Raw genomic sequence first — 24950 nt, 5'->3', positions numbered from 1 at the left:
GAATGAGACGTTGGAGGAGTAATATGACAAAAAATAACCCTCAATTATGAGTCACCTGCGCAGCACAAGTATTGCACAGTAATACTTGTGGAATAATTCATGAAATTTTGCTATAATTAACTTTTTTTGTAAAAGAGAACCACTCGAGTATTCAACTAACAACCCTTTATATATATATATATATATATATAAACATATAACTTAGAAGTTAAAACAGATATATAACAAAGGGCAGACACATCAAAGTGTCTGTATTATTATTGCACGACACATAAGTCTTTTTGACATAACATATTCAGCAGACACACCAAAGTATCTCACTGGAAAATTACAAGAGCAGCCTATCACTTTATAATTTATTGCAGGACTATCTAACATGGTGGTGGTGATAGCATGCTAGCAAAGCCCATCTTCTTCCTCTATTCCAAACCAAGCATCTTCTTCATACCAAGAACAAACTCACACACCTTTTTCTGGTCAGGTAGAGATTTGGACACACTCTCCTTCTGCATGCACCTCTTGGCCCAAGCAATGAGCTTGGGGCACTCTGCCTCTATGCTGAAGTTTCCAATGGTCTCATAGGCATGAAACCAGCTGTAAAATGTGATTAGAGCAATGTCCAAGAACCCAAATTTCTCACCCCCAAAATAAGGCTTGTCTCCAAGCTCTCCTTCCAACAGTTTAAGGGCTTCAATATACTCCTTCTTGCCTGCCACTTGTTCTTCTCCTTTTGTGGTCCATATCTTCCTCCCAACATCATATAGCTGCAATTTTTGGAAACATTTGCATCACCAATTTTTCTAGAGATAATTCAATGAAATGAAAAATAATGTTCTTACTATGCCTACCAACACTATTCAGTTTTCAGTTTTCTTTTTCCCCAAAAAAAAAAAAAAAATTCCACTTATTTATCCAAATGCAAAGAATGTAATATTGGAGTTGCTTTGTGTTTTTCAACAGTCCCTCCAGATACAAAAGTATGCCATCTAGAAAATGAGAAAATGAGTCTCTCATTCATGTATATCATTGCAATTTGGTCCAATCAATAGCAATTCTTTTAAACCCAAATCACATCCAACATGAAATAAAATTGCAAACGAAATATACAAAATGAACAGGGGAAAAACGAAAAACGAAAACCAAAAAGTTACCTTCTTATCAATGAAATCAGCCCAGAATCTGGCCTGAGCTCTCTGGTAAGGATCAGAGGGAAGCAAAGGAGCTTTATCCTTCCAGACCTCATCGATGTATTGGACAATAATGAGCGACTCACAGACCGGTTTGCCGTTGTGGATGAGAACCGGGATCTTCTTGTGAACCGGGTTCATCTGCAGAAGCAGTGGACTCTTGTTCCTCAGATCCTGCTCTTTGTACTCATACTTGACACCCTTTTCTTCCAGAGCTACTCTAACCCTCATCCCAAACATGCTGGCCCAGAAGTCCAAAACCACAACCTCCGCCATTGACACAGACTTCTTCTTCCTCTTCTAGCTAGCTTGTTGCTTAACTCAAAGACTGAGTGCAAGGTATATCTAATAAAAGATATGCGAGGCAGGTTTTTATAAGGCTTTTCAGCCTTTCAGGTTTGCTTCACGTGGTAATGTCGTACGTGGCTCATTTTGCGAGCGGTGTGTGGCAGGTTCTATGTCGTTTGCTTAGAATGGGATATGCTTTCAACCTTCCAGGTCCTCCCGGACATTTCAATATATATATATATATATATATATATATATATATATAATATGTCATTGCTTTCGTTGTTGCACAGCTTACCACCACATGTTGATAAATTCGATACAACTATTTCTACCATATTTCTAAGTCATATTATCAAGACATATCTAATAGATATAAGAGTCATAAGACCATAAAGAGTAAGACTAGTCTTTATCTTTGACTGTTCTGGTATAAAGGAGGGTTGTTTCATAAAGTTTTTCGGTGGGTGTGAGATGAAATTATGTGTGATCTCATAAAAGACTAGTATTCACCTTTGAGAATAAAAGACAAGTAGAGATATTTAAAAGAGTGCTGTGCCAAAAAGGCTAGTATTTTTATAAAAAAGAGAACCATTTAAGTATTTATATTCGACAAGTAGCCGAAAAATAACTCAGAACACATTGACCAGACACATCAAATTGTCTATTATTATTCCTATGATGCAAATTTTCAGACAACATTCAGCAGACACACCAAAGTGTCTAACCATAACACACGTCACTAGAAAGTACTCAAGCTCAAAGGAATCAAAGAAAATTACAAGAAATTAAGCAGTGCCCATTTTGATTTCTTCCCCCTATTCCACACCAAAATGCTTCTTCAAGAAGAGAGTAAATTCATACACCTTCTTTGGGTCAGGCAAAGATTTGGAGACACTCTCCTTCTGCATGCACCTCTTGGCCCAAGCAATTAGCTTGGGGCACTCTGCCTCTATGCTGAAGTTTCCACAGGTCTCATAGGAATAGAACCAGCAGTAAAATGTGACAAGAGCAATGTCCAAGAACCCAAAGCTCTCACCCCCAAAATAAGGCTTGTCTCCAAGCTCTCCTTCCAACAGCTTAAGGACTTCAAGAAACTCCTTCTTGGCTGCCTCTTGTTCTTCTCCTTTTGTGCTCCATATCCTCTTTCCAGCATCATATAACTGCAATTTAATTATAAATTAGAGATTGCTTCAACCATTTTGCTAGAGATCAACTTAATTAATGAATTGATGAAAAATGTTATTCCTACTTCCAGGGCCGGCCCTAAAATTCTAGGAGCTCAGACCAAGGCGAATCATAAAAATGTTCGGTATATAAATACATAAAGGATCTATAAAATTTGGGAGCCATCAACATTTTTGGCCCCAGGCGATTGCCTACTCTACCTACCTTAGGAGAAATTATTCTGTATAACCAATACACTGAAATGTATTATAACTAGTCTATGTGTTATAATATGAGTGAATGTTCTTAATATTATACCCTACTAATATAAATACATCATCTAATAATAATTTTACACGTTGAATTAGTTATACCATATGACAGTATATCAGTTATACTCTATAATTTTTCCTACCTTAAAACCACCCTACCTACTTTGAATACCTACATAAATTAATCTTCTATGCATGAAGAATTCCATTTATGCTAAGGTACTAGTAGCTCCTCCAAAACTCAAAAATTCCACACAATTATCCAAACACAAAGAATAAAAAAATAAAAAATAAAAATTGAAATTGAAATTGGTTTATAGAAAAATTTTCTTTTGCCATAATATGTTTTTAGGGAGACAGTCAATCTGAACTATTGAAGAGTTGAGATTTTGTTATGGATCTAGATAGGGGTGGGTTCGGTCCGGTTACCGAACCGAGAACCCCAAACCGGCAATCGACTGGAACCAAAATGCCGGTAAACCGGCACTCGGTCGGACCGGCATTTCCGGTTGGCTCAGCTTGGTATGGGCCTTGACCGGCTTGAGTTAAGAGAGAGAGAGAGAGAGAGAGAGAGAGAGAAGAGCTGCTCTTCGATTCGCAGAGAACCCGTCGGACTGGGTGGCTTCGATTCGCCGCCGTGGGGCGTCGTCGGCGTGAGGAAAGGTACCAGAGGGACCAGCTCGACGAGAAGAATAAGTTTTGGGTGGTGGGAAGTCGCGAAGCCACCAGAGCACAGAGATCACCGACAAAGGGCTCGGCTCTGCCCCAGCTCGAGTCGCCGCAATTCTTGCTTTTCTGAAAAATCAAAACATATGGGCAAAGAGAGGAGGGAGAAGCGAGCATTTCGGAGGTGGTCTCGCCTCCATCAGCTGCCGGACGACAGAGATACCGCCGGTCAAAGGCACGGCGAGAGAGAGCGAGCGTGAGGTCGAGGAGAGAGAAAGGGAAAGTGAGAGAAATGAGAGTGTTGGCAGGAGAAAGAAGAGAAGATTAAAAAAAAAACTCTGATTTTTAAGTATTAAAAATCCATTTGACCCAAAAAAGTTAAAAATCCATTAAAAATTTATACATTAGGGTATTTTGGGGTTTGATTTAAGGTTTGGGTGAGGTTTAGGGTTTGGATTTTTTACTTTGTATTATATATGTTTTATAATTTATATAAAACATACTTTATATAATACATTTCTATACCCTAAATATTTATATAGACTATAATTATTAGTTATAGACTATTATCATATTACACCGTACTAAACATTTCTATAGATTATAGTTATTAGTTATATAACAACTATAAATTATTGAATTATTATCAATTATATCGGTATAGGATATAATAAGCCTTATAAGGTATATGATTTAAAAATTTTAAAATACACAATAGGGTATAGGGTATGGGATATATGAATAGGATATAGAGTTTAGTATTTAGTTTATAGTTATATGGTATAAATTGTTTAGGATATAGTATAATATTAGTTTAAGGTATTTTTAATTAGTTTTTATATATAAATTTATTATATAAATTATTAATTTTAGGGTTTAGGGTTTATAAATTTATATATATTTTATATAAATTATAGAAATGTATATAAATGTATTATAGAAAGGTATTTTAAGGTATAAAAATGTATAAAATTTAATATTTAAATTAAATGTTATATATACTCGGTTCGGTTCAGTAAACCGATGGTTCTAAGATCTTAGAATCTAAACCGGAACCGAACATACCGGTTCGGTTGGCAAACCAATATCTCGGTACGGTTTCTCTCCGGTACGGTTATTTTCGACATCAATTGGAACGGTTTCGAGTACGGTCTCAGTTTTTCGGTCAAACCAACCCAGCCCTAGATGTAGATAGGGTCTAACAAGATAGATTTAATTTGTTTGGCAATAAGAGAACATCATTTCAAAAAGTCAATCCCAAACAAATTAATCTAAACAGTGCTAAATTGATAACATGATATTAGCTAGATTGCAAATTAACAAAATATATAGAGAAAATTAATACGAAAAAAAGAAAAAGGCAAAAGAAGTTGTTACCTTCTTCTCAATGTAATCAGCCCAGAACCTGGCCTGAGATCTCTGGTAAGGATCAGAGGGAAAGAAAGGAGCTTTATCCTTCCAAACCTCATCAATGTATTGGACAATGTTGAGCGACTCGCAGACCGGTTTGCCGTTGTGGACGAGAACCGGGATCTTCTTGTGGGCTGGGTTCATCTGCAGAAGCAGTGGGCTCTTGTTCAGCACGTCCTCCTCTTTGTACTCATACTTGACACCCTTCTCCGCCAGCGCTACTCTGACTCTCATGCCGAACATGCTCGGCCAGAAGTCCAAAAGAACTACCTCCTCCGCCATTGATGCAACCTTCTTCGATCTACTCACCAGGTATTGACTCACAACTGAGGCTGTGGGTAATCAACTCTCACAAGTGAAGGCACGGACGTCAAGGTATATATTGATAGAATTAGACCGTCCAACCCAAAATCAATTGGCAATAGGTGGAGAGGCCCAAGACTTATAAGCACATATGCTAAGCCTTAGTTTTCCGATGTGGGACATTGCTCCACATTACTCTCAACACGCCCCCGCACGTGTGGCGATATTTTGAGCCTTACACGTGAACAAATTATATTGGGTGACGTGGGAGCACGTGTGACCGTTGGGCCTTACACGCGGATAACCAAGCTCTGATACCATGATAAAATTAGAGCATCCAACCCAAAACCAATTGGCAATGGGTGGAGAGGCCCAAGACTTATAAGCACATATGCTAAGCCTTAATTTTTCGATGTGGGACATTGCTCCACATTACTCTCAACATATATAATAAGAAAAATGATACGCTCCCTTAATTTAACCTTAGTGAAATTAGTTGTTAATTAACAATAAAGAAACTAGTACGTACGTCATGGCATTCGTCACTGTATAGTTGACTTTATTTCTATTTCTATTTCTATTACAATTTCACATTGACATTGACTGACTAGCTAGATTCGCATGCAACTATGCAAGTACATCACCTAATCATTTTTTTTTTTTTGGTCAAACATCACCTAATCATTCATTTATGGGTATTCTTAATTATCTAGTCTATATTTTGATTCATGGGCTTGACTTGGATTTGTTCCTGGATCAGCCTTTGCCAGTTATAGCCCATCTTCTCTCTAGGCCCAGAGTCATTTCTCGACAGTTCTATTTTTTCTCAAAATTCACAACTTTCGAAATGGAGGCAATTATATATTGCACTTGCAGAATAAAAAATATTTAAGAGCTATATATAGAGTAGTAGAAAGTCAATTATGACAATATCATAACCAAGTGACAAAAGAGCTAACTTTATTACCAATACCAAAATGCCAAAAGCATATACCTACATGCATGGCCCAAACTCAAATAATGGAGATTCATCCAGGAGAAATATCCCTAATCGCTAGCTAGCTAAGTGTGATATCTTAAACATTGTTCTACTCCTATGGTTATCAATCAATACGAAAAATTAAAAAAAGGGTACTTTTAACTTAATTATTTTATTCATAACCAAAAGACCACGAAACTGGTGGTGTTGCTGGTGCGTCTTCTGATGGTGCCGGTGATGGTGTGTCTTCGGATGGTGCTGATGTGTCTTCTGATGGTGTAGGTGATGGTGCTGATGTGTCTTCTGATGGTGCTGGTGATGGGGATGATGTGTCTTCTGATGGGGTAGGTGATGGTGTTGATGTGTCTTCTGATGGTGCTGGTGATGGGGATGATGTGTCTTCTGATGGGGTAGGTGATGGTGTTGATGTGTCTTCTGATGGTGCTGGTGATGGGGATGATGTGTCTTCTGATGGGGTAGGTGATGGTGCTGATGTGTCTTCTGATGGTGCTGGTGATGGTGCTGATGTGTCTTCTGATGGTGGAGATGGTGTAGCGTCATCGGATGGTGGTGATGGAGTATCGCCATCTGATGGTGGTGATGGTGTGTCGTCACCGGATGGTGGTGATGGAGTATCGTCATCTGATGTTGGTGGCGGTGATGGTATGTCGTCATCGGATGGTGGTGATGGAGTATCGTCATCTGATGGTGGTGGTGGTGATGGTGTGTCGCCTTCGGATGGTGGTGGTGGTGAGGGTGTGTCGTCATCGGATGGTGGTGGTGGTGATGGTGTGTCGTCATCGGATGGTGGTGGTGGTGATGGTGCTTCCACTGGTGTTGTCGAAGGTGCTTCCAGTACTGGTGGTGCTTCCACTGGCGTTGTCGAAGGTGCTTCCACTGGTGTTGTTGAAGGTGGAGGTCCATGCCTTCTGCCATGATGATGATGATGATGAGGAGCTGCGGGTGCAGGTGCAGGTGATTCTCCATGTGAGCCTCTGTGATGTGCTGGTGGTGCTTCGCCCTGCAGTTTGAGAAGTTTACAATGTTCCTTCACCAGAAGTTGGAAAAAATTGTTGTGGAAGCGGCTGAAGATGGTATTGGCACAATCGTCATCAAGTTGGTCAATGGCCTTGCAGCAATCTTGTTTGATGGCGACTGTACGTGAATAAAAAGACGTAACAATCTCACGATGACAAGTTCCCCCAACACCGCGGACAGCGGCAAGGCACTTGAAATGCTTAGGTTCCATGTGGTGCCATGGTGAGCCCCAGTAGTAGTGGAATGCATTAACACCAGCTTCTGCTGCCTGCAGGCCTTGCATCAAGGCTGAACCCACAAGGAACAATAACACACCAATGCATGCTCTCTTCATCTTTGCTAGCTTTTCACCCTGATTTTTCTCCGACGTCTGACAAAGATATGAGTCATTGTCACCTTTCTGGGAACTATATATAGGAATCTACGTACAGAGTACGTAGTTCAAAATTTGTATCAGATTGATTTGTTATTATCAAATTCATTTTGATAAGTTTGCATCATTATCTTCATTGCAGATTACTATGCTCATATTAATCTAAAACTTCATTATCAGTTATTTCAAATTGTAGTTTAACAAAATTCTATGAATTTGAAGTTTGAACAAATTAAATTATTAGTTATATTGAAAAGATTTCAAAAAGCTTCATATAATTATCCCTTTTTAAGGGTAATTTAATTAAGCTGAAGTACCTGTGAAATTTGAAAAACGAGATAAATATTACACACACTTATAATTTATCCATTAATTAGAGATCAACTCTCATTATCTTTTTCGGTTTTTTTTTTTTTTCAAACGATAAAGATAGAGATCAAAGTCTTCAACTTGATACAAATTTGATCATATTGTTTTCGATTGTACTCTGACTTTTTTCGAATAAACCGGCCATTTTTTTTTTTAAATAATAAGAATTACATAAAAAAAAAAAAAAATGTCAGACAAGCTACTAGATTGTTCGTTGCCAATAAAAGGAAACTCAGAAAAAGGAGAAAAATAGTTTCTGCAACGGCCCATGCAATTCTCAAATCCACAGCCTCTGCTGGACTATGCCTACGGGCTCGCCCATTGTTTTTGTCTCTGGGCCTTGTTGTATTTGTTGAGCCCATTTGGACTCATTAGTATATCATGCATAGTACCTAGTGACAATAGTTACAATATTGTACATTTCATGTGTGATATTAATTAATACATTGCATAGTTGCAATGGCTATATTTGATCGATTGGTCTTTACCACTTTCCAGCAAATGAAACACCCACAAAAAAAAAAATGGCCCTTATCACTTGGCAATGGACTAAGCTGGTCTCATTCATACATCTTTAGAAAACGACTGGAGAGAAGACCCCACTCTAGAAGCTTCTCTCGTGATTAAGATGAACACTTACACCATAGGCCGGTAGGGCTAAGATTAGATAATATAGCATGGCTTTTTAATTGTTGAGGGAGAATGGGAATTGAGCTAGTGGCAGCTCGTCATAAATGGTACTCCATGATGTTTGGTTTTCCGTATATTTATAAAGTTAATGAGAAAAAATTGAGTCGTCAAATGATAATACAATAACAAATAATTATTGATTTAGAATTTAAAATGTAACGATTTTTAAAAAAAAAAAAATATATGGAATGAATATTAGAGATGAAATATCAGTGTGACTTTAACTAGGAAAGTATAAAATAAATGATTTGTTACATGTCACACATATGACATACCCATTACATTATATAATGCACATGTAGAGAATTGTTGTTGACAAATGACATGACTTAGCTAGATACATTTTATGATGATGACCTGCTCAAGTTTTTTTTTTTTTTTTTGGCCACTGATGACCTGCTCAGGTTGAGTGGGCGTTGAGAATACATAGACCTCTGCTATTGCACCAAAATGATTCTCACCTCAGACCTCTGAATTTTCAAAAAGTTGTTTTGTGTTACATCTCTGCATGCAGCCCAGATTAATTTCCAATTCCAATTCAATACTTTACAATAGTTTTAGCATCCAAAGTATAGATTTCATTTTGATAGTGAGCTTTTAATTACAATTACATGCAATGCAGGTGCGAAGAAATCATTTTAGTGTGGTTGTTTGTAACTTTATATCATTGCTGTATTCAAGAGATTCCCAACCAATCCACTAAGCCACTCAAACATCACAGTCTTCAAAGAAATCATTTCAACCCAAGACACACAGTCCCATCAACAATAAAAGCCAAAGGAATTTACTCCCAACTTGGCAGGCCCAGCAACAATGGCACAGATTGTAATCTCAGATTCCCACATGACTAGTCTCTCAATCCGCACCGTTTTGAAGAGAAGGCACCAAAATCATAATGATGGGAAGTGAGAAGCAAAACGTGGTGGATGCCATGAAGAAAAAGTAAAAAAACCAGAGGAAGAGGAAGAAGAAGAGGAAACAGAGCAAGTACAGTAAAGAATTGTTAAAGAAGCACTTTGCTGTAAAGTGGTAGAGTTGACTTCTTATTTTCTTTCTTTTACTGCTTCAGATTGTGACTCTCACGGTCTTCCTCCACTTTCTTGCCTTCATCAATCAATCTTTCTCTGTTTTTGTTGTTTGCCTCTCATTTTTTCTCTGTAAAGGTAGGTGTAGCGCTCTCTCTTCCTCATCTCTGACACTCTGACTCTATTCATTGCTTCATGGGCTTATTTATTTCTCTTTGCTTTCTTGGGCTTTAAATCTCAATTGGTTTTCGGTCCCTTTAGTTAATGCTACCCTTTAGTTAATGCTACTGTTGAGACCAAAATTTCCTTTTAGTTTTTCCGGGGTTGTTGTTGTATAAGATAGAAAGTTGTACTGTGGAAGGACTCTATCTCTTTCTTTTGGGAATGTGAAGGACTTTTTCTCTAAGCTTGGATATCATGCACTGAGAGATTCATGCCTCATTAAGTGCATGTAGCACCCCTAGAATTCCTATTTCAGTTTTCATTCTTTTCCTCTCTCACTCTCTTTTGTTGTGAATTTTTCTTGTTAATTGATGCATCCGCTTTCATGGCATTCATGATGTGCCCCTCTTAGCTTTTCCCTCATTGGTACCAAATTGAAGGGTATGTTGGGTTTGAACAACTGGTTTCCTTCGAAAAAGTTTCATGCCATAAAACTTGTTGAGCAACCATGTAGTTTTGTGTCATATCTCATCCACATTGCTTCATCTGCTCCTATATGATTTCTTAATTTGTATAGTAGAAATGGCTTGGCAGGGTAGTCCTCTCCTCCTCCAAAAGCTGTTCCACTTTGCACTCATATATTGTCTCTGTGTTGCCTCCATAAACTCATTAGATGAAGAGGGTCTTTCTCTTTTGAAGTTCAAAGCAGCCCTTTCTGATCCTAGTAACAATCTTGAAAGCTGGAATTCATCACATTTAACTCCTTGCAATTGGACCGGTGTGGGGTGTACCAATTCCAAGGTAACTTCTATAAATCTCAGTGGTTTTCATTTGTCTGGCACTTTGTCTCCAAGCATTTGTAATCTACCTTACTTAACTAAATTCAATGCGTCCAAGAACTTCTTCTCTGGTCCCTTTCCTAAGGACCTTGCTAACTGTCATAATCTAGAGATTCTAGACCTATGCACCAATAGGTTTCATGGAGAATTGTTGACCCCATTCTGCAAAATGACCAACCTTAGAAAGCTTTATCTTTGTGAGAATTATGTCTATGGTGAAATGCCTGAGGAGATAGGGAATTTAACTTCACTTGAAGAGCTTTTCATTTACAATAACAATCTTACTGGCATCATTCCCATGTCAATTAGTAAGTTGAAAAGACTCAAGGTCATCAGGGCAGGTAAAAACACCCTTTCAGGGCCGATACCAATAGTTATCGGTGAGTGTCAGAGCTTAGAGGTTTTTGGGTTGGCTCAGAACCGGTTAGAAGGTTCCCTTCCTAGGGAGCTTGAAAAACTTCAAAATCTGACTGATTTAATCCTCTGGCAAAACCATTTAAGTGGTCTGATTCCTCCTGAGATTGGTAATATAAGTAGGCTGCAATTGCTTGCCTTGCATCAAAATTCTTTCAGTGGAATGATCCCCAAAGAACTTGGGAAGTTATGGCGGTTAAAAAGGTTGTATATATATAGCAACCAGTTGAATGGAACAATTCCAAGTGAACTAGGGAATTGTACCAGTGCTGTTGACATAGACCTTTCGGAAAATCAGTTAAGTGGGTACATACCCCGGGAGTTGGGTTACATTCCTAATCTCCACCTGCTTAACCTTTTTGAAAACCAGCTGCAGGGAAGTGTACATAGGGAGCTTGGACAGTTGAAGCTGCTGCAGATGTTAGACTTGTCTATAAATCATTTGACAGGCACAATCCCACTAGAATTTCAGAATCTTACTTCCCTGGTTGATTTGCAACTATTTGATAATCATCTCGAGGGTAAAATTCCTCCTCTCCTTGGAGTTAACAGTGCCCTCATCGTTCTTGACATGTCTGCAAATCATCTTGTTGGTAGCATTCCTGAGCATCTTTGCAAGTATCAGAAGTTATTATTTCTAAGCCTTGGGTCAAATAGGTTGTCTGGTAACATTCCTAAAGGTCTTAAGATGTGCAAGTCTCTAATGAAGCTAATGCTAGGAGACAACCATCTTACTGGAAGCTTCCCTACGGAATTATATACTCTTTCTGCTCTTGAACTCTATCAAAACCGATTTTTAGGACCAATTCCTCCAGAGGTAGGCAGGTTTAGAAATTTGGAAAGGCTACTCTTGTCGGATAACTATTTTCTTGGGTATATTCCTCCTGAGATTGGGAGTCTGTTGCAGCTTGTGACCTTCAACGTTTCATCTAACATGCTCTCGGGGAGCATTCCTCATGAACTGGGAAATTGCATAAAACTACAAAGGCTTGATCTTAGTAGGAACCACTTCACTGGCAATCTCCCGGAAGAACTCGGAAATCTAGTGAAGCTGGAACTTCTGAAGCTTTCTGATAACAATTTGATGGGAGGAATACCAAGTACTCTAGGGGGCCTGGACCGACTGACTGAGTTGCAGATGGGGGGAAATAACTTTTCTGGTAGCATTCCTGTCGAGCTTGGTCAACTCAGTGCTCTACAGATTGCCCTCAACATTAGCCATAATAATCTTTCAGGTGCAATTCCCGACAAATTGGGGAACTTGCAGATGTTGGAATCCCTCTACTTCAATGACAATCAGCTTGTTGGAGAAATTCCAGCCTCAATTGGTGAGTTGCTTAGTCTTCTGGTGTGCAACCTTTCTAACAATAACCTTGTGGGAACTGTGCCAAACACCCCTGTATTTAGAAGGATGGATCCTACAAATTTTGCTGGAAATAATGGCTTGTGCAGATCAGATTCTTACCATTGTCACCCACCTGCAGTTCCATCTCTTACTGCAAAACGAAGCTGGATAAAGGAGGGTTCATCTAAAGAGAAACTAGTGAGCATCATTTCTGTTATAATTGGATCAATTTCCTTGTTTTTCATAGTGGGTTTCTGTTGGGCAATAAAGCGTCGAGGACCTACCACTGTTTCACTTGAAGATCCAGTAAAGCCAAATGTATCAGACAACTATTACTTTCCTAAGGAAGGTTTCACATACCAGGACCTTGTTGAAGCTACTAGCAGTTTTTCAGACAGTGCAGTTATAGGAAGGGGAGCCTGTGGCACTGTGTACAAAGCTGTTATGGCTAATGGTGAGGCGATTGCAGTTAAAAAACTCAAGGCACATGGAGAAGGAGTAAGTGTTGATAGCAGCTTCCGCGCTGAGATCTCAACCCTTGGGAAGATCAGGCATTGTAATATTGTTAAGCTCTATGGCTTCTGCTACCACCAAGACTCAAATCTTCTCTTGTATGAGTACATGGAAAATGGCAGTCTGGGAGAATGTCTCCATGCAAATGAGCAAAGATGTTTTCTAGACTGGAATGCTCGGTATAAGATTGCTCTTGGAGCAGCAGAGGGTTTGTGCTATCTCCATTATGATTGCAAGCCTCAAATCATCCACCGTGACATTAAGTCAAATAACATTTTATTGGATGAAGTTCTTAATGCACATGTAGGAGATTTTGGCTTGGCAAAATTGATTGAACTCCCATACTCAAAATCCATGTCTGCTGTTGCAGGTTCATACGGCTACATTGCCCCAGGTAAGAAATAGTTCATTGTATTCTTTATTTTTACCCATTGTGCACTCATATGAGCATAACTCAAGTTTGTCCAACATTTCATGGAGATGAGATTATAATCTCAAACATAAAATCTGTACCTTATGATTGTATCAAATGTTTAACTGATGGTGTTGGAACTTACAATACTGAATCCAGAAAAAGAAAGGGAAGAATGCTTCTTGCTACTTCTGACAGTATATTTTCTTGAAATTTATTTCAGAGTATGCTTACACAATGAAAGTGACTGAGAAATGTGACATCTATAGTTTTGGAGTGGTTCTGCTGGAACTAGTAACCGGAAAGTCACCTGTTCAACCACTGGAGCAGGGAGGAGACCTAGTCAGTTGGGTGAGAAGAGCAATACGTAATGCAGTGCCAACACCTGAAATATTTGACAAGAGGATAGATCTGCGTGTGAGAAGGACAATCGAGGAGATGACTCTATTTCTCAAGATTGCATTGTTCTGCACCAGTACATCCCCAGTTAATAGGCCAACAATGAGAGAGGTCATTGCAATGATGATTGATGCTAGGAAGTCTGTGAGCAATTGCTCATCATCACCAACATCTGAGAGTCCTTTAGATGAAGGTCCTTCAAGAGGTTAGAAAGCAAATTAGTTTTTATCCTTCTAGCTGTAGAAGTTGTTACTGCCCTCTGCATTCCTTTAAAATCCCAGAGGCAATCAATGGGGCTCCAATGCCCCATTTGTTTTGATTAAAAGTGATGAATTGCTTATTAACCAAACTTCATTACATTCCAAATATCTAAATTCTAATATTCTCTGAAGCAGAAATTTAAATATGTTATTATTTGTTTGCCATCTGTATTAGTTTAGAAGGTTATTCTAATTTACAGTTCTGCACTGGAAATCCTGAGGTTTCCATGAGAGGGAAACTTGTATTATGTGGTCTTACTTTAGATATTCCTTGTTATTTAGATAAACCGATTATTCAGAAAACTAACATTGGCTTGCACTGTTATGAATTTTGCAGATTCTATGGAGTTGTAGGCTCACTCCATCTTCCAGAAAGGTTGCTTAGACTCATATGTTCTCCCATACTACTACATACTGAATAAGTAATCTGCCCTCTCACTTGGATTGCTCTAGAAAATAAAGATTTTATCCATGTTCTGCTTTGTACTAACCATCTCTGCGCTACCTTGATTGTATTAAGATTAGTTTGTAGAAGCATAATATTGTGGCTTTAAAGAAAACACACCACTTTGACACAATCCCAAAATTTATCAAGCATCTTTATACTTTCTCTTCCATCCATCTCTCAAATCACTGTTTCCTGCAAAACCTCCTCCGAGCACCCACCGTAAACCACAAATAAGCAATCTGTATTTTGACTTCTTGGTTTGAACCATTTACACTAACCAGCTAGCAGGATGCAATAATCTCTCATGTTATCTCAAGCTGTGGGATCAGTAATTAACTTAGAATTTTGCTTAATTTGAAGGACTCAGTTTGTAACAATAAAATTTGTTACTAATGGATCCTATAACACGACAGAATATTAGTATAGTAATAGCCTGATGTTTTCCAACAAGGAAATTCATCAAATTTCAAACTTTTAGATATTTGCTTTAGTTTAGCCCATGGGAGCAGTCTAGAGGTCTACCTTGTTTTCAAAACCAAATTAGTGACAACCAACAATTTATGACTCTTGCAGCTTCTTTCTGTTTTTCTCTCATATGCAGAGATCAACACACTGCTCTTTCCTGTTGCCAAACCTCATTAATCTCAGCCTTAAAGGCCAACTACTTCTTCTCAACATACTAGCCAACCCAAGGAATTAGGGAGTTTCCCACCTACTTCTAGGGGTGGGTATAGCGTGGTTTGGCTCAGTTTACCCCGAGAACCATGCACCGCCCCAGAAGTGTTCTCTCGGTGGGATTTGGTGCTGTGAATCGGACAAAGTTGGGAAAAACCAAACCAAACCAAACGAGACCAAGACTACTTCCTCTCAAGACTTGAACCCACTAAAACACTCAGTTTCAGATGTTTACAGAAATAAGAGGCAGAAGAAATTTGTATTCTCTAGCTGTCAGATCTGGACAAAAAATCCCACATATAAGTGCCCCAATTATTTTTCTTTTTTTCTTAAGAGTTCATTTTTACCTCCATTCAAGAAATGCCCGAGTCGAAATGTAAATTAATGGAGAAGCAATCATAAAAGAAAATTAATTTGTAGACACGTACAGAATGGACTATTACACATTTTACTTTCATTACATAAAACTTCTAGTAATTAAGAATCGTACATTAATCCGGGATCAAATAGATACTCATGTGATATATAATATAGGTGCAACAATTGAATTTGTTAAATAAAATCTAGATTACATATAATTTCAAGTAACGATCGAGCATTAATCTGTGATCAAATAGATACTCATGTTGCACAGGTGCAACAATTGAATTTATTAAATAAAATCTAGCCTACTCATGTTGCAATGAGGCCTCCAAGTGCGATGCCCAACTCTATGCGCATAGAGCTTTTTTAAAACTGATCATGGCCACTTCCATATTCATAGCCGGGAGGAAAGGCGGAAGAATCAATCCCACTCCCACTTGGAATGGGATGGTATCAAAGGAATGGTTGTTTGGCTAAAAAAATCCCTGCATAAAATCGCTTCAATTTTCAATATATGCAGATATGCTTCGAAAAGTTACTACACTCCTTTATGTGGCGCATGAATAATTGTAACCATGTTATGTGTAGCCGTGTAGGAATTAGTATGAGACCCACATCAAAGCATGGTTAATTAAGACTACTCACGCGCTACATAGATGCTTATGTAGCTATTAATAAACATATATGGGAAGATAAAAAATAAAGTGACTTACCAAAGAAAGAATCTTTTCATAACAAAAAATGAAAATATATTACTATGAGTTGGTGGCTTGGTGCAAATAAATGATAATAAATTTTAATGACGCATGAAATTGATGCTTCTTCTTTTTTCTTCTCTTTTTTAGTACATGTAAAATATTTAGAAAATACAAAATTGGAACTTAAAACATCTCCAAAATTGTAAAATTAAGAAATATTATTAAACCAATAACTTTATTAGCTATGTAGAATACTCTTTAACTAAAAATGTACTATGGTTTATTGTGGATTTTAGGATTACCTCATAGTTCAGACATGTATGCCTCCGATTGGACACCTATGTTTGCCGCATCTTATAGTCCACTAGAACTTTTTAAGTTTTTATAATTGGATATATTGTGCCTAAAGAACTACATTCTTGGGTCAATAATGCTAGTTGTCCCACATTTTTTTTCCCACATTTGTATCCCACCTGATGTGTCATTATTTTACTGGATATGTATTTCCTTTTTCTTTTTTAAGTTTTATTTTTTAATTTGTAGTATCCAATGTATGAATGCCATGTAAGATGGTATGAAATTGTGGTATAAAAATGTGGTAAGTGTAGCATTACTGTTCTTGGGTTACCTACGACATTTGCCTCCAACACATTCAATAGTGGGATTGAACACGTTATACAATTATTATATGTGTTATTCTTAATATTAAGTCCCTCATGGAGTTGAATTGTTGATGTTGAAGCCTCTATTTAATAATATAGAAAGTATCGGTGGTAAAAATATATATATATATATATATAAATGAATGCATCACATGTCAAACATCATTTTACTGTTTTTAGAAATATTATATTCGTCTATTGGATTATTAGATTGCATCGAAATTAATATATCCCTTTAGAGTTTAGGACTTAAGTTTTAGCTTTAAAATTTTAGACATAAGATTGCATACGACTAAAATTCAAAGATTATCCACTTATGCAAATTATGTACACATTCATCAGGCTATGTAGAAGAAATTGGGCATAAGATCATGCATTTAGACACCATAAAAAGTAGAACTAAAATGATCGTACTTAGGCAAGAATTAGAACTTTTAGAAACAACTAAAAAGTGAATCTTCATTCTATGACTTTGATTCGTATACATTAAAATTCACAAGTAAGTGCATGCCTCAGAAAATTACATCTCTACAGGGACTTCTGTATACTACCTATTTTTAGTTTTTTACAAGTCCTTCCCTCAATCTTCATTTCTAACACGACAATTCAAAAGGGTTTCTTTGCAAAAAAACAAAAAGGTAAATAGCCATGTAATTAAACTAAACTTAAGCCTGGCCAAAAAAAAAAACTAAACTTAATTAAGCACTTTTCTTGACCATTTTATTACTGACATACTGATAGTAATTGCTATTACTGTGGTTATATTTGTTGTATCTAGTCTTCACAAACTGACCAAGTCCTTTCCACCACCGCCTTCTTCTCCTCTGCGAAGAATATGAAAACGAAACCCCATTGACTGGGCTGATATGGGCCTTGCTGGGCTTCCTCCTGAGCCCAGGCACCTCCGGCGGCCTGTAGTTTCGTAGCAAGGCCCAGTTAATCCCGCCAAAAAACGGTTGCCGTTTAATCTCAGTAGCACCCTTGGTGCATCCTAGCCTCTCCCTCGGATCCCTCACCAGCAGTCTCTCTATCAAATCCCTCGCCTCCTTCATTCCCTTCTCTTCATTCTCCGCCACGTGGAACCTCACACAGGTGCTGGACGCTATATTACGCAGCGTGCTCTCTTTGCTCCCGCCTTTAAACGGCGTCGTCCCGAACAGCAATTCGTAGACAAACACCCCGAAAGCCCACCAGTCGACGCCGTTACCGTGACCGTTACCCGTCACCAACTCCGGAGCCAAGTACTCGTGGGTCCCAACGCAGGACCTCGAAAACGCCGTGGTGGGCTCCGCAACGAACTCCGCCACCATCTCCGCTGGTTCTTGTTGTTCCCTGGAACCGAAACAACCGCGCGAGGATTTTCTCGTTCTTCTGGTTCTTCCTGGGGGGCCCAGCTTGTGGAGCCGGCGGTGCTGGAGCGTAGGGTCCACATCGGCCCTGAAGCAGAGGTCGAAATCGGAGAGCATGATATGGCCGTCCTCGCGTAAGAGAATGTTTTCGGGTTTGAGATCGCGGTAGACGATTCCGAGCGCGTGGAGGTACTCGAGGGCGACGAGGACCTCGGCGGCGAAGAAGCGGGCGGCCTGGAGCGGGAGGCGGTATCCGGGCTGCTTGAGGAGGAGGGAGTGGAGGTCGCCGTTGGGGCAGTAGTCGATGAGGAGGCAGGTGTAGTGGGACACGTCGATGCGAGCGTAGAGAGTAGGGAGGAACGGGTGGTCGAGCGCGGAGAGGATCTGGGCCTCCGTCTGCACGTGGCTCAGCTTCTTGGCGGTCAGGGAATCCTTGTCGACGACCTTCAGGGCGAAGCAGGTGCTGGCAGCCGGGTAGTCCCGGAGGCGGCAGAGGAAGACGCGCCCGAGGTTGCCGGTGCCGAGGTGCCGGAGGAGCTTCAGGTGCCGGAGGTGGAGCTTGTTGTCTGAGGAGAGAGTGGTGGCGGCTTTGATGGCGGACCAATGCGAGTCCGATTTGCGGTGGTGGAGGTGCGTGGTGGTGGTGGTGGCGGAGGAGGAGGTGGTGGAGAGGCGGGACTCGTTGAAGCTGAGGGTGAGGCTGCTGCGGGCTAAGCTGGAGCGGGCGCTGGAGGAGGAGGCAAAGGTGCGGTCGGTGGTGGTGGTGGAGATGGAGGTGCAGCTGGTGAAGCTCAGGTCCAGATCTGCGTAGTCGGATATGGGGAAAGGGGTTTCTTCGACGTCCATGGCTGCTGGCTGGGTAGCTGGTGCATATATATGTGCTTGAGTTTTTGAGTGCTGATCGATATTGATGATATGCAAATGCAAGTTAATTTGGAGGGGTTTGGAGGCTTATAAAGAATGAAGAGAGGAGAGAGAGAGAGAGAGAGAGAGAGAGAGAGAGAGAGAGAGAGGGTGAAAGGTAAGTACGTAGGGCCTGTGGGGATTAATTAAGGTGTTTGGTTGACCCAACTGCATATGTATTATGTATAGGTTTGCAGTGGTGGAGACTGGAAGAGAGAGAAACTGAGAAATGGTAACAAAAGAAGGTGGTACTGTGGTAGGTTGACCAAACTGAGCATCTGCATGTTAATTAATGAAAGAGAAAAATAATTTTATAGTATATCTGTATATGTGAAAGAGAGGGTTTTAGGAAGTTTAATTAGAGGGATTTCTGGGAATACTAGGAATGAGGCATGCATGATCCCATGTGGATTTTGCTCCTCTACATTTACCATATTAGCACTTTTTCTCCATTTATAGATCATGGTCACCCAATTAATCTAATAGTCTTAGATACTTGATATCACTATAATTAATAAGAAATCGGATGTATAGAATATGAATGGACCACTTAGAGATATGATTCTGGTTTCCTCTGAATCGATCATAACAAGACAAAAAATACATGAAATTAAACATGCAGTACTTAAGAATCAGGAAGTGGCCGGATCTGCATGTTGTATATTCGATCCAAGTTGGTTAATGATAGTAATTAGTTAATCTCATAGGGCTGGTTAATACATAGAATTAGATTGAATATATTAAATAACTATATGCATTCATGTGTATTTAAGAATTGAATATATTAAAATAATTAAATTCATGTGTATTTAAAAAATAATATGGAGAGTGCATATCTTCTAATTAATGTGATAAAGAAGATGAATTAATTATAAGAGAAAATTTATCCATACTAATCCCACTATTTTTTTGGGGGAGTGAAATGGATAAGTTTTTCTTATAACTAGTCCATCTTTTTCTCTCATTTAATTTCTTTCTTCAAAGTAGAAATTTCTTCCATAAATACATGCACATATATGAATCTAATTATTTAATCTATTCAATCAAATCTTATACATCTAACAAAGCTATAAAAAGTAATAATGAACCCGTTAATGTTCTATACTTCTATATATGTAATTAAGGAGCAATTGCTTTTTACAAAGAAAGTACAATTTGATCGGTACACATTAACCTAGCTACACAAAAGAATTAAATCATTAAAAAAAATACAACATTGAATACATGTCAAAATTATGATTTATTGAATTGTAAAGAGAAATACCTTTTCATATATGTAAAGATTAGAGAGATTAGTCAATGAATTATTACAAAACCTATCAGTCAATTCCTATAACTTAATTATGCCGATATGGAGCTACTGTTTAAGACCATTCGATTAATTGGAAGATCAAGATATTATGCAGAAAATTAACTGCAGGTATGGTAAATGCGTAGGGGAGCAAAACCCCATGCAACGCGCAGGAGGGTGATGGGGATGGGTGTTTGAAGAATTGAAGGCGCTGACAAAGGGAAAGGGCTAAGAGGAGCCGCGTTTAATTATGATATCGAAGGGTGTGAATGAAGTTAATTAAAAATTTGAATATTAAGGTGACACAAACGGCTATAATATACAGTCTAGTCGGCTCTGTAATTCTGCATGTGTCGCTGTGGGTAGCTACGTAAGCACAAACACTCGAGCAGTACGTACTAGTTAATATTAGTGAGTAGTCATGACTCATGACTTTTTTTTTGGGTAGAAAGTCATGACTCATGACTTTGGTACTACGATTCATTTCAATTCCATTTTGAATGAATTATTATTAATTGTTTCTGACCTGTTGCTTATTAGTTTCTGCGAGGGTAGGTCAGTTCTCACCAATGATATTATTACAACACCATATGCACTAGCTACTTAAAAAGGCTGGCTATTGTGTTCAAATTAAGTTACACCCTTGGCCTTGGGAAACTACAACCTCCATTTGGGATAAGAACAAGCTAGCTAGGGTTTAAGATATAGCAAGCAGTAAGCATGCAAGTTAATGACTCAATAATGTTGAGGGGGCATCTTATATAATATAGGAGTCCATCAAGGATAATGCTTGCCAATGTAAATAATGTATACAATATGTAGGCATATATCGACCAAGAGACAAATAATATTGACAATCCCATCTGGTTTTTTTTTTTAATAATTATATACACGTATATATATAATTATTTTCTGAAAATAACTAGCACTGACTGCATGTAAATTAATTAAGAAAGTTCGGATTAATTTAATTACTTATATTTTTTTATTGATATTACGTTTAGAGTACAAGTCGTGTTCTTTCAAACATCTATATAATTGTCTTTCTATTTTAATTAGTACCGAATCATAAACTTTAAATTCTTAAATCGTCTTAAAATGTGTGATATATATCATTGTGTTTGATATATATATAGCGGAGAATTTCACGCTCACCTAACCACCCAGCAATCACAAAGTGGGGAATTCCATGATCGAGACCGTCCATTTCTTAGGTCCCTTCTTAAGGGTCGTCCCTGTAAAATTTCAGTGAAACTTGTAATTGTTTGGTCTTCCAAACTGTGCAAACAATACAGTCCATCAAATAAAGGGGTAAATGTTGTTGACAGTAATATATTAGCTAAACAGTTTTCGATTTGGCTGATTTTTTAGAAAAGTGATCTTGGAATGATGCCCTAAAATATGAACGGTTACAAAAATACTCTAGAGCTAATCAGTTAGTTAGATAATATGATCCTAACCACCATTTTGGACTTAGTACACAATATGTAATCTTATGAACCAAAGAATTCACATTTTAGGTCTCCAATTAAAGATCAATTAACCTTGCAAAAAATCAACCAAACTATAAATAATTTAGTCATTTGATTATCATTACAACCATTTCATGTTTTATTAAAAAACTTGTGTTCGTCCATTTACATGAGCACAATTAGCTTACTAATAATGATTTTCGATTTTGTTGATTTTTTGCAAAGATGATCTTTGAATGTGAACCTAAAAAATAAACAGTTCATATCATAAAACTATATTGTGTAGTGGGTTCAAAAGAATGATTAGCGTCATATTATTTTTACTAAGTGGTTAGCTCTAGAGTTCTTTTCGATATATATATATATATATGTATAAGTAAAATATCAACTAAGAAAATCCTATAATTTGATGAAGTTATTCTAAAAAAAAAAAAGAAGAAGGTTTCAATAGTACCATTTTATAGAATGTTGTAAAATATGGTAGACTTTTCTTAAAAGGGGTGGGAATTGGGCAAAATATTTTCCTTTTCTTCTCTTGTGCGCGCGGTTGCTAGCTTGGTCAGTGGGTCTCCATGCATGACATCAATTTGACAACCAATTAAATAAACCTATATGTCCATATACTTTTTCACCATTCTCATCCAATTCTAAAAGAAAGTTGAAACCTCGCTACTTGCAAATCCTACACGACGAATATACATGAGTTGCTTCATCTCAACTCTATTCTATTACATATAAGGAAAACATTGACGGCCAAAAAGAAAGAAAAAAAAAAAAACTTGTACGTTGAGTCAAGTTTTCTTGTGCGCCAAAACGGCAATTGGCGATTGGTGTTTGCTTGTGCGCACGCATATCAATTGCTACTTGTCAGTCAACTTTTCTTTGTTTTTTCCCCTAGATTTATGTTAATCTTTATGTAAGAAATTGAATTTTTGTTTTCATTCTTATCTCCTTGCTTTGGGTACCTTATTAATAACTAAAGCTCTCTAGTGTCTATATTAGCTTGATACGCATTTTTTGTCCAATATTTCTTTAACAACTAATTAAAAATTTTGGATTTAGGAGTTACATAACATAATATCAAAATTGTGGTTGCATGCATGAGTTTCTAGATTCAACAATAAAAATAATTTTCAATATTCAATGCTCATGATGTTGATTCCTATATTAGTTTGGATCTTAATATCTTAGTTCTTATAGCCAGCCAGTACTTAAACAGTCTTAACGTTGCATCTAAAAATAAAGAGCATTAATTCATGTACAACTTTAATTGATTTACACAAAGTATCAGTCTATGCATGAGAATGAAAATGAATTAAATTTAACGTGTAGCCGACCTTTGCTTTTGTAAGTAAAATAACAACAATTAATATAACTGGACTTCTAATTGTTAGGATTGCTGAGAAAATGAGAGAGAGATAGAAGGAGAGAGTAGGAAAAATTCAGAGAGACTACATATATTGTTTCATGTAAATATTACAGAGGAGAGTACAAGACTTTATATACTCTTAATAACTAACTGTAACAATAAAACTTATTAATTATTTAACTACTAACTCATACACTAACACTAATATATGTGCTAATCTAAAATTAATTAGGGTTAAATACAAAAATGGTCCACGAACTTTACAGTGAATCTCAATTTGGTCCACTAACTATAAAAAGTATCAATTTGGTCCACGAACTTTCCAAGTTGTATCAAACCAGTACAAATGTTAATTTTCATCCAAAAATTAACGGAATTGGTCACATGAAAATGTGATGAACGGACTAAAATGCCTTTGAAAATGTGGTCACTTGCTGTGCACATGACCAGTTTTCGTTAAATTTTTCAATAAAAGTTAACATTTGTACTGCTTTAGTACAACTTGAAAAGTTCGTGGACCAAATTGACACTTTTTATAGTTAATGGACCAAATTGAGATTCATTGTAAAGTTCGTGGACCATTTTTGTATTTAACTTAATTAATTAATTACTCTATGCTAATTTATTAACGTCTTTGATAGAGCAAGGTACGTCTCGACCAAATTAAATAGGAAGCTATGGATGGCTCCATGTGATGGGCCAAGATGACTTGTTCACTCAGTAAGGCTGGGACCCACTTTGAAATGGAAGAGGATGCTGTCTGCCACGTGATCAACACTGTCCCTACATTGTCGCTCACACTACCACTCAATGATAATTCGCTCCATATTTGACTCCCAATTATTAAATTATATTTCTCATATTTAATTTACAGAAAATAGTACAAATTTATGATCGTTGAATTTTTTTATATAATAATAATTGATCAATAATGGATTCACCTTCCGAAGTGGTATTCAGTGATGTTAATAATAATGTAGGCAGAAGAAATAATGTTTCTGTCCTTCTCTCGTGCTGATCATGATCAGAGAGATGGAGCTGCTGGTGGGTCGATCTGCTGGAATAGATATAACTCCATTAAATATATGCCACCACCATAAACATAGATCGAACACTAAAAAAGAAAGAAAAAAAAAACGTTAGGAATGTTTATGAATAGTTAACATAGGCCCTCATTTTACAAGCGATCAAACAGTATAAGTTCATTTTATTTTTTCTTTTAAGGTTAAGGTCTGTTCATATCTGATCTAGCAGTTAAAAATTATACATGACCTTATTTTTAGCGCACTACTAATGTTGGCAGTTTCAAAGGAAAACTTTATAAAATGATCTGTTTTAATGAACTTCCTAGAGGACCTATGTCTACAAAATTTAATATATAATTTTAATTCTTTGAGTTATTTTTTGATTGAATTACTCTCATATAGATATATGCACTTGATCATCTCTTTGATTAGCTCAATTTCGATATTCTCTAGCCATCTTCACTCCACAACTCCGAAACTCTTGAGCTATACAGACCAATCCACCGAAAACCCACTAGAGAAATTCTCGGGATCGAGAAACGATTATATATTTCCTGTCACACTTGATCCATATGAGGAATAAT

The 24950-nt window shown here is 37.7% G+C and overlaps 4 protein-coding genes across 4 annotated transcripts; 1 reads left to right on the top strand and 3 right to left on the bottom strand.

Annotated features, from left to right (window-relative positions):
* Positions 1-220: 220 nt before the first annotated feature.
* Positions 221-1644, bottom strand: LOC147297776 (putative glutathione S-transferase). The gene is made up of 2 exons (XM_086236311.1): positions 1152-1644; positions 221-764 (listed from the first exon to the last, which is right to left on the bottom strand). Exons 1-2 carry the CDS (start codon positions 1461-1463, stop codon positions 420-422), a joined length of 657 nt encoding a protein of 218 aa, XP_086092437.1. The 5' UTR covers positions 1464-1644; the 3' UTR covers positions 221-419.
* A 482-nt stretch (positions 1645-2126) lies between these two features.
* Positions 2127-5331, bottom strand: LOC147297775 (putative glutathione S-transferase). Its single transcript, XM_086233615.1, has 2 exons — positions 4958-5331; positions 2127-2638 (listed from the first exon to the last, which is right to left on the bottom strand). The coding sequence occupies exons 1-2, from the start codon at positions 5270-5272 to the stop codon at positions 2294-2296; spliced, it is 660 nt and encodes a 219-aa protein (XP_086089741.1). The 5' UTR covers positions 5273-5331; the 3' UTR covers positions 2127-2293.
* A 4199-nt stretch (positions 5332-9530) lies between these two features.
* LOC147297774 (Leucine-rich receptor-like protein kinase family protein) lies at positions 9531-14694 on the top strand. The gene is made up of 3 exons (XM_086246718.1): positions 9531-13434; positions 13676-14056; positions 14449-14694. Exons 1-3 carry the CDS (start codon positions 10512-10514, stop codon positions 14463-14465), a joined length of 3321 nt encoding a protein of 1106 aa, XP_086102844.1. The 5' UTR covers positions 9531-10511; the 3' UTR covers positions 14466-14694.
* A 2800-nt stretch (positions 14695-17494) lies between these two features.
* WAG1 (WAG 1) lies at positions 17495-19192 on the bottom strand. Its single transcript, XM_086229085.1, has one exon. The coding sequence runs from the start codon at positions 19150-19152 to the stop codon at positions 17656-17658; it is 1497 nt and encodes a 498-aa protein (XP_086085211.1). The 5' UTR covers positions 19153-19192; the 3' UTR covers positions 17495-17655.
* Between the last annotated feature and the right edge of the window lie 5758 nt (positions 19193-24950).

Source organism: Dryas octopetala, chromosome 1, assembly GCF_963921425.1.
Source record: "Dryas octopetala chromosome 1, drDryOcto1.1, whole genome shotgun sequence".
NCBI lineage: Eukaryota > Viridiplantae > Streptophyta > Magnoliopsida > Rosales > Rosaceae > Dryas > Dryas octopetala.
The sequence above is the reverse complement of the archived record's forward strand: the minus strand, read 5'-3'. Positions and strand labels throughout refer to the sequence as shown.